Source organism: Delphinapterus leucas, chromosome 13, assembly GCF_059928025.1.
Source record: "Delphinapterus leucas isolate spDelLeu-1000000601 "Yukka" chromosome 13, BTC_Dleu_Yukka2, whole genome shotgun sequence".
Taxonomy (NCBI): Eukaryota; Metazoa; Chordata; class Mammalia; order Artiodactyla; family Monodontidae; genus Delphinapterus; species Delphinapterus leucas.
In genome coordinates this window covers 72,269,598-72,278,927 of record NC_143141.1, presented here as the reverse complement: position 1 = coordinate 72,278,927, position 9,330 = coordinate 72,269,598, and the positions used below count along the sequence as shown (strand labels likewise).

General features: G+C 48.1%; 1 protein-coding gene across 15 annotated transcripts in view; it reads left to right on the top strand.

The window, feature by feature from the left end:
* The window catches only part of FOSL2 (FOS like 2, AP-1 transcription factor subunit), a 57,146-nt gene that overhangs the window by 43,401 nt on the left and 4,415 nt on the right, over window positions 1-9,330 (top strand). The window contains exons 7-9 of one of the 15 annotated variants that reach the window (XR_016395484.1): window positions 155-225; window positions 759-3,695; window positions 5,958-6,024. The exons of 9 other annotated variants lie outside the window; for them this stretch is intronic. Coding sequence is in view for 2 of the 6 variants with exons in the window: in XM_089923320.1 (XP_089779446.1) it covers window positions 5,958-5,991 (34 nt within the window). In the remaining 4 variants the exon portion in view is untranslated. Of the gene's footprint in view, window positions 1-154; window positions 3,696-5,957; window positions 6,025-9,330 lie in introns of those variants that run through there. 5 more of the 15 variants (XR_016395483.1, XR_016395482.1, XR_016395481.1 and 2 more) reach the window with 5 other exon arrangements.

Sequence of the window (9,330 nt, the reverse complement as noted above, 5' to 3'; positions counted from 1 at the left end):
AGGGTGGATTCCTGGGCCTGGCTGGTTTTCATGATAGGGCTGTCACCTAAGATCTTCAGCAGCTCATGGAGTTCGGGACCAAATCAGTCCTCCGAGTAACGACCAAGTGGACTCAAGGTGCTGTGTGTTTCTGTGTATCTTCTCTGTCTTCCAGAAGCAGGTCTCCTGCCCGGTAGCAGGAGTTAGTCTGATGGACACATGGGGCCTGTCGAGAAGGATGCTGAAGTACGTGTGAGTGTGTAAGTGTGTGTATGTGTGTGTGCGCACCGAGAGTCTTGCATCCCGGGTCCTGCTGTCAGCTGGGAGGCTTCCAGCTTAGAAATGGGACTGTGGAGTCAGAGGGCTCAGTGGGAGAGCTGTGGGGAAGGCAAGGGCAGGTGGGCCTGAGGGAGAACACTGCAATGGTAGCAACGTGTTCCGGAAGCTGGGTGGATGCTGCTAGGCCTAGAAACATAGGGAGAACTTGGGGACACAGACTTCCAGTGGGGTGGGGCCCAGAATATAGGCTGTTCCTCTAGAATCTCTTTCCAGTATTGTAAGCCCTGGGGCCACAGCGAGGGCATCTGCTGAAATTCAGCCAGTCGGCCATCTCCATCATCGAGCAGCTTCGCCGTGCACCGCGGCAGGCTCTGGGGATACCCAGAGATTAGCCATCTCTGGTCGGCACAGCTTCAGGTCTCACTCTACCCCGGATCTCTCTGCTGAGCCCCAGATCCTGTTGAGCTGCCCACCTGACACCACTCATCCAATCTTCACAGGGCTGCAGGGTGAACACCATTGCCTCTGCTAGAAACACCGGGGGGATAAAAGAGAATGCAAACCTCGTCTCTGCCCACCCCCATCCCCCCAGTCCCTGTACTCCAGACACAACAGCTCCTTCAGGCTCTGGGACAAGGCAAGCTCATTCTTCCATCCACCTCTGCAGCGCACTGTAACTGCTATCCGTCCCTCCATTTTTCCAATTTATTTCAGAAAAATTAAGATCTCACCTTCCCTCTTCTGGGGAGCATTCTCAGTCAAGCCCTTAAAATCTGTCTCAGTGGAGGGAGTTTCCATCACCAGCAAGCAAGGGAAGAGGGTCGTTGGAAAGACCTGGAGGTTACTTGTTAGAGCAGATGACTGCCATGGGGTGGGGGTCAGAGTAGAACATCTAGACGTATCTTCAGTCTTACAAATGAGACAGTTCTACATTGTGATGGAGTGAGGTAAGGGGGCAGGAACTATGTCTAATTTAGCAGGAGACCTTGGGCAAGTCCACTCCCCATTCTGAGCCTCCATGTTCCCATTGACAAAATGGGAATGATGGGTCCCACCTCTCAGGGTGTTAGGAGGACCAAACGATATATACCCCTTATGAAAGTTTTTAACACAGACCTGACCCAGAGGAGGTGCTTAATAAGTGCCTGCCAGCTTTTTTTCCCCTTCTCTCAAGGCAGCAGGTACTGCAAAGGCCAGGAGAGTCTAGAGGTGCCCCCAAAGCATTGACATCCCCCAGGGCACTTCTGGGACGATGAGGAGGTAGAGGGGCTAATCCGCAGGGACTGTGACAACCGGGCATTAAGAAATTACCAGCACTATGGCCATCATGCTGGTCTCTTAATTAGCCCCAGTTAATGAACAGCATGATTCATGATTCGCTGCTCCTCAACAATGCCCTTTCTGCTTGCCTTCCTCCACTTGGCCCGACTGTCGCCACCCCTATCCCACCGTCCGCATCACCCCTCAGCCACGCAGCAGGCCTAGATGTCAGCCACATGTGGGAGGAGGGGGTCGACTCTCCTCGGCCCTCTGGGCCCCCAGCCTGCCCCTGTCTGGTTCTTGGACCAGCTGAGCCCAAGGGAAGTCCCAGCGGGTGCTGAGGAGCTCTGTGTAGGAAGCCCTGAGTTAGGCTCCCGACAGAGGTGACAGATGACGGACTTGGCCAGGGCCACATAGTGTGTTAGTGGTGGAGCTTAGGCTAGTGCGCTGAGGCCTCTGGTGCAGGGACTCAACACGCTCCCCTCACCTACCTCCTTCCTTTGGCCCTGCCGCACACAACTGAGGCAGGACCTTGTCCTTCTTGTCCGTACAAACCTCTAGGGGACTGGCTGCGCCAAGTTCTCAGAAAATGGGTTCATGGAAGAGGTCTCCTGAATCTTCCAGCTCCATCCCTCTCTGTCCTCTGGGGAACCGAAGCAGGCAGAGACCTAGGAAGTTTAAAGGGTCCACCGTGTTCCTCAGCCCTACGGCGGTGCCCACTTACTTGTCCACGGCCGCCCGTACCACCTTCCATGCCCACCGATTTACCTTGCTTCTTTTAGTTCAAGGACTACATAAATATTATGAAATTAACTTGTTTGTGTTTGACTCCTCATGAGTAAGGTTTGTTAGGTTGTACGTGGTAGCATATTTTGTTTGCTTTTTTAAATTGTGGTAAAATACACATTACATAAAATTTACCGTCTTAACCGTTTTAGGTGTACAGTTCAGTAGCGTTAAGTAGATTCACATTGTTATGCAACCAATCTCCAGAATTTTTCATCTTGCAAAACTGAAACTCTAGACCCATTAAACCCAGCTCCACGTTTCTCCATCTCCCGAGCCTCTGGAAACTGTTTTCTTTGTTTTTTATTGAGGTATACTCTGCATATAGTGAGATGCATAGATCTTAAGTGTAAAACCTGATGCGTTTTGACAGATGCATATATGTGTAACCACGTCTCCAAACAAGATATAGCATCTTTCCATCACCTCACAAACTGGCCTTATTCTCCTTTCCTTTTTCTTTTTTTTAAAAAAAGTTTTATTAACTATAATCATAATCACCATGCTGTACATTAGATCCCCAGAACTCTTCTGTCAATCCCCCCCTCCTTCTCTGAGGCAACCAATGTTCTAATTCCTATCATTATAGATTAGTTTTGCTTGTTCTAGAACTTCATATAAATGTCATCATACTATATGTACTCTCTTGTGCTGGCTAATTTCTTTTAACACAATATGGTTGAGATTCATCCATGTAGCATCTGTCAATACAGGCACACCTCAGAGATCTTGCAGTTTCAGTTGCAGACCACTGCAATAAAGCAAATATTGCAATAAAGCGAGTCACATTTTTTTTTTTGGTTTCTCGGTGCATATAAAAGTTATGTTTATACTATACTGTAGTTTATTAGGTGTGCAATAGCATTATGTCTAAAAAAAGTACATACTTTAATTAAAGAATACTTTACTGCTAAAAAATGCTACCTATCATCTGACAACACAGGGTTGCCATAAACCTTTAATTTGTAAAAAACAAAATATCTTCAAAGCACAGTAAAACAAGGCATGCCTGTAGCTTGTTCATTTCTAGTGCTGAGTAGTATTCCAGTGTACAAAAATACCACAGTTTGTTCATTTATCCACATATGGATGGATGTTTGCTTGTTTCCAGTTCTTGTTGTTACGAGTAAAACTGCTGTGAACATTTTTTTTTTTTTTTTTTTTTTTTTGCGGTACGCGGGCCTCTCACTGTTGTGGCCTCTCCCGTTGAGGAGCACAGGCTCCAGACGCGCAGGCTCAGCGGCCATGGCTCACGGGCCCAGCCGCTCCGCGGCCTGTGGGATCTTCCCGGACCGGGGCACGAACCCGTGTCCCCTGCATCGGCAGGCGGACTCTCAACCACTGCGCCACCAGGGAAGCCCTGCTGTGAACATTTTTGGACAAGTGTTTTGGTGACTATAATGTTTTCATTTCTTTCTGGTAAATGCTTGGGAATGGAACTGGTGAATCATAGGGCAGGTGTATGTTTAAATTTATAAGAAACTGTCAGTTTTCCAAAATGGTCAGACCATTTTACACCCCCGCTAACAATGTCTGAGTCCCAGCTGCTCCCCGTCCTCGCCAGCATTTGGAATTGCTGGTCTTTTTCAGTTTAGCTCTTCCAGTAGGTGTAAAATGTGGCCACACAGAGGTTTTATTTACGTCTCCTGATTAACTCAACGATGTTGAGCAATCTTTATTTGTTTATTGGCCAATCTTCTTTTGCGACATGTCTGGTCAAGTCTTTTGCTCTCTTTTATTTATTTACCTATTTCTTTATCTGGGGGAGTCCTTTTTATTATTGCTCTGTTGATATTCTCTATATATGCTGGATACCAGAACTTTGTCAGATATATGTTTGGTGAGTATTTCTTTGTAGACTGGCTTGCCAATTTTTGTAACAACGTCTCTTGATTTTTAAAAAATCTTGATGAGGAAAAAAAAAAAAAATCTTGATGAGGTCCGATTTATAAATCTTTCTTTCAAAAAATGTTTTGTGCTTTTTGTGACCTGTTTAAGAAAACTGCCTTCTGCAAGATCATGAAAAATTTCTCCTCTGTTTTCTTTTAGAAGCTTTATAGTTTTAGCTTATCTGTTTAGGTCTATAATCCATCTCAAAATAATTTTTGAGTATGATGTGAGGTAAGGGTTAATGCTCATTTTTTTAATATATGACTATCCGGTTGTTCTAGCACCGTGTAAAATGAAAGACTTTCCCTCCCCATCGAGTTACCTTGGTGTCTTTGCTGATTTGCTAATAATCAGTTGACCACATGTGTGTGGATACATTGGGTTGGCCAAAAGTTCGTTCGGGGTTTTCCATAAGCTGTTACAAAAATCTGAATGAGGGCTTCCCTGGTGGCGCAGTGGTTGAGAGTCTGCCTGCCGATGCAGGGGATACGGGTTCGTGCCCCGGTCCGGGAGGATCCCGCATGCCGCGGAGCGGCTGGGCCCGTGAGCCGTGGCCGCTGGGCCTGCGCATCCGGAGCCTGTGCTCCTGAGGCCGCAGCGGGGAGAGGCCCGCGTACCGCAAATAAATAAATAAATAAATAAAATCCGAATGAACTTTTTGGCGAACTCAATACTTCTAGACTCTGTTCCCTCGATTCCATTGTCTATTCTTATGTCAATACCCACTGTCCTGATTACTAGAGCTTTATAGCAAGTCCTAAACCAGGTAGTGAGAACCCTCCATGGGGTAGCACAGTTTTGAAATACCAACAATTCCCTCCAGTATTTATTCTCTGCCCTTTTCACCGCTCGGGCAGTTCTGTGCTGATTGCCGAGGGGAAGTAAGCATAAGCTCAATCGCAAGATGCAGGGCAGACACAAAAGGGAGATTTCCTGCTTTGGTTTTGAAAGCCCAAGTCCTCAGAGGAATAGAGACATAACATTTGGGGAACACAACGTGATAAAGAGCAGCCCGCCCCTCAGCTTCTAGTCAACAACACTTCTAAGACAAGATAACCCACCCTAGGATGGGTGGAAGGAATTAGAGCAACCATGCACCCCTACGTCGGGGTTAGGATCTCAGGGAGGCAGGGGAACCCTTCCAGAACCTCCCCTGTCTCTGATGGTCCAGGGCAGCAGAATGAATCCTGGACCCTCACTGTGGCCCTGGGGAAGAGCTGTGTCCTGAATAGGCTGTGGATCAGCACAGCAGCCATCCCAACAGAGGGATGGAAATGTACCCCGGTGCTTTGGTTCCCTGTAAACCTCCCAGAAGATCTGCCCTGACCCTAAGAAAAGGGGGAAAGGATCATGAATTGACTGTGATTAATGTCCTGCTACTCTGGTAGCAAGGGGTTTCAGCTGAGTTATGGGGAAGGAAAGAAAGATCCTGAAACACCTGAGTTTATTGCTTACGATTTATTCTGCTTTATACGGAGCTTCTAACAAACTACATTTAAATGACCGAAGCTAATGATAATAAACAGTGAAGATGGGGGAGAGGAGCCCTCCTTTCCGCTGGGAGAAGGGCTGGTGGGGAGGAATCAGGGCGCTCCCCGGCCAGGCCATTTGCCTGCCTCACTAATGTTTCAGCCCCTGCGTTTCGGATCTCAAAATGCCATCAAACGATTCATCCTCCTAACGTGTTCTTCTGAGATCTAGTGCCTCCGTCCCGAAACACCTTAATAAAGTCCTTCCGCTCAATGCATCGCTCTTGTCTTTAGCAATTCAAAGGACATCATGCTGGGTTCCAGATGACACCTCAAGACCCTCTCGGAGCGACGCCTGGAGGTGAGCCCCGTTTCCTACATGGAGGGACTGTCTGGGGAACTGACACTCTGAGTGAGGGCACTGTCTTTTCCTGGTTGCAGAGAACGTTCAGGTAGGGCCGCCTCATGCTTCCCAGTCCTGGTGTTATTTTCCATGCCATCTGTGTGCTGACTACACCCATTGTAGGTACGGAGAAACTGATGCTTCAGCTCTGTGTATTAAGTGCAGGACAATCCAGTTTGCATGTTGTTTTGCTTATCCAAGCATGTAAAATAAACACTTCAAAACACATTGAATTAATACCTCCCTTTGCTGGCATCTCATTTCCACCAAATGTTCAGAAATGGGACACGTGGAAAATGGAAAACAGACCAAAAATATTTGCTCAACTGGCACTGTGGATTAGGGTGTACAGGAGAGTATAAACACACACACCCGCTCCACATACACACCCTGCAGGTTGAGCCCTGGATTAGGGCCCTTTCAAAGCAGCCAAGGCTAGGCTGCCAAGTTCAGGGTTGCCCTGGGCCTGGCTGTGCTGGGGTGAGGCCAGGGGTGCTTGGGTCAGAGAAATGCAGTGTCCTGGAGCTCACTGAGAGGCCCTGCACCCACTGCCCAGAAAGGGGTGTGGGCTGTCACCTCCTGCTGAGAAGGCCATCGGCACCCAGGGGTTGGCAGAAGGGAGAAAGGGTAAAAGGACTTCTAGCTCATTGCTGAGTAAAGGCTAGCTCCTGTCCAGGGTCCTGTGGCCCCTTCCCCCAGCAGGACTCCTGGCACATGTCTAAGTGGCCCTGCTCGAGGGAGTATTGAACTCATTCACCCTCCCAGCAGTTGACGCTCATGGGCCTCTTACTCATCCCGAAGTCATCAGTCATGTTTCCAGGAGTATGAGTAATTCAGGGAGGGAGGGGGAAGGGGAGAGGACTCACACTTGTGCGGGGTGGGGGTGGGGATGATGTTGAAGAGGCAATGTGGCCCAGAATGAGCCCTCATCTCTCTTATTCCCGAGCTGGAAATGCAACTCTTTTTGAGAAGTAATGCATCCTTAATCTGCTGCAAAGTGGTGTGTGTGTGTGTGTGTGTGTGTGTGTAGAATGCTGGCAGTTTAAGGAAACTGGAAACCAAAGCAACAAGGACTTCTCCCTTCATCCCTAGGCAGCTGGGGAAGTGTGGTAGCCCAGAGATGCCAATAGGGTACCTTTTAGACTTATTGATAAAATATGAACTCGATTTTTTCTAACACATTATCCCATTTGTCTCTCTGAGGGGAACTGAAGCTCAGAGAGGTCATGTGAATTGCCCACCACTGGGAACTATCAGAGCTGGCATTAGAACCCAGGTCCCTAGACTAGTCCAGCACCTACGTCTCTGGACTGTCAGGTCTGGTCTTTGCCAGCCTCTGGACTTGTTTTCTCTGCCAGACCAGCTCTCCACAGCTGGGCTCAGCCCGGACCTGACAGCCATCCCCACCCTTTCCTACATCACATTCTCCCAGAGGTCCCGGCAGTGGGTGCTCCCGGTGAAGTTCAAGTACAGATTATTTTTCCCTCTCCCTGCTCTGAGGCTTGGCTGCCTTCAGAGTAGAACATTTTCTGAGGCAGTAACAGGTGGAAAAGCCAGGAGACCACATGTAGGATGGAGAGTTGGTGAGCCAATCAGCCAAGACTATAAGAGGTGACCAAGGAAGGGTTCTTCTGGCCCAAACAGTGGTCAGGCATTTTGGCTATGGATTGGCTGAGGAAGCTGACATCTTAACCCTGTACCTGAGTTTCTTATGTTTCCCGGCACGCTCCTCCCCAGAGAATGGATGGAATACATCCTTAATTCCCTGGAAGCGGAAACCCTGCAGGAAATACACCTGGAAAGGGAACTCCCCCTTGGTGAGCACCTACTATGTTCCCGGACATTGTGCTATGTTTCACACATATTATCTTTTTGGATCTTCACAAAAACTCCCTGTGAGGCAGGCAGTATGATCCTCATTATACGGGTGAGAAACTGAGGGTTCAGAGCTTATGTAACTTGGGCTACATCACCCAACTAGTAAGCGAAAGAGGCAAAATTTGAATCCGGATCTGACAGCTCAGTGCCTAGTCTATCGAATCATCCTGCCTTAGAAAGTCTACAACAGCTCAGGAAATATATTCTAAACCACCTCATCTCAGGGCCCAACCTCAGATCGAGATCAAAGAAAAAGCCATTGTCACAGGATAATGACTTCTTGAGATCAGAGCCTCTTATCAGTGGAATTGTGTCCCCCCAAATTTATATGTTGAATTCCTAACATGATTGAATTTGGAGACAGGGTCTTTAAATAGGTAATTAAGTTAAAGTGAGGTCATACGGGTGGGCTCTAATCCAATGTGACTGGTGTCCTTCTAAGAAGAGGAGATCGGGACACAGACACACACAGAGGGCAGACCATGTGAAGACACAGGGAGAAAGCGGCTGTCTGCAAGCCAAGGCGAGAGGGTTCAGAAGAAACTAGCCTGAAGACCCCTTGATCTTGGACTTCCTGCCTCCAGAATCGTGAGAAAATAAATTTCTGTTTAAGCTACCCATCTGTAATACTTTGTTATGGCAGCTCTAAGGAATTAATTCAGAGCCCCTTTTAAAGATCATCTCTGCGTTCCACACGCAGTAGGCACAGAATCCACGTTTGTGGATGGGCAGAAAGAAGGAAAATGCCTCTCTAGTAGGCAGAGAGGATTCAAATTTTGACTTTTGCAACCGGCATCTGTCCTTCTGTTGAAACTTCCTGTTTCTGAGGAACAGAGATTTTTACAGATCCCAGAGGGCATCCAGTAAACCCAGCAGGGATTACCAAATAATTCTGGTTTTGATGAGCTCAGTGAGTATGAATCAGAAGCAGACAGAGTAGCGTTTCCCTTGAAATACACCCAAGATTACATTTTAGAGGGAAAAGCAAAAACATGTTTGGGAATTTATCACTAGCCAGGAAAGATGGACAGTGTTGGGACCCTAGGCCAGGTGGAAAAGGTCTTTCCTTCCTTCTGTGCAGAACAGGAATCACCATGGGCTTGGGTGAGGTCTGATGTTGCTATTGGTCACGCCGGGGCCTGTCCTCGTGGTTCTCACCCAAGTCTCCTATTTGAAAAAGGCAATTCTGGGGTGAGGGTCCCTCCTGGGAGCCCTAGTCATCTTGGTGGGCCATGGCCTACAGGATGACCTGGCTCCAACTCCCCCAGGAGGGAGTCCTGGTAGCTTCCCCAGAGATGTAGAGGTTTGAGACAGGGAGAGAGTATGGGGTCCACACAGCTAGGACCCCTCAGCCCCTGACTCGGGGAACCAGGGCTCCAGGTCCTA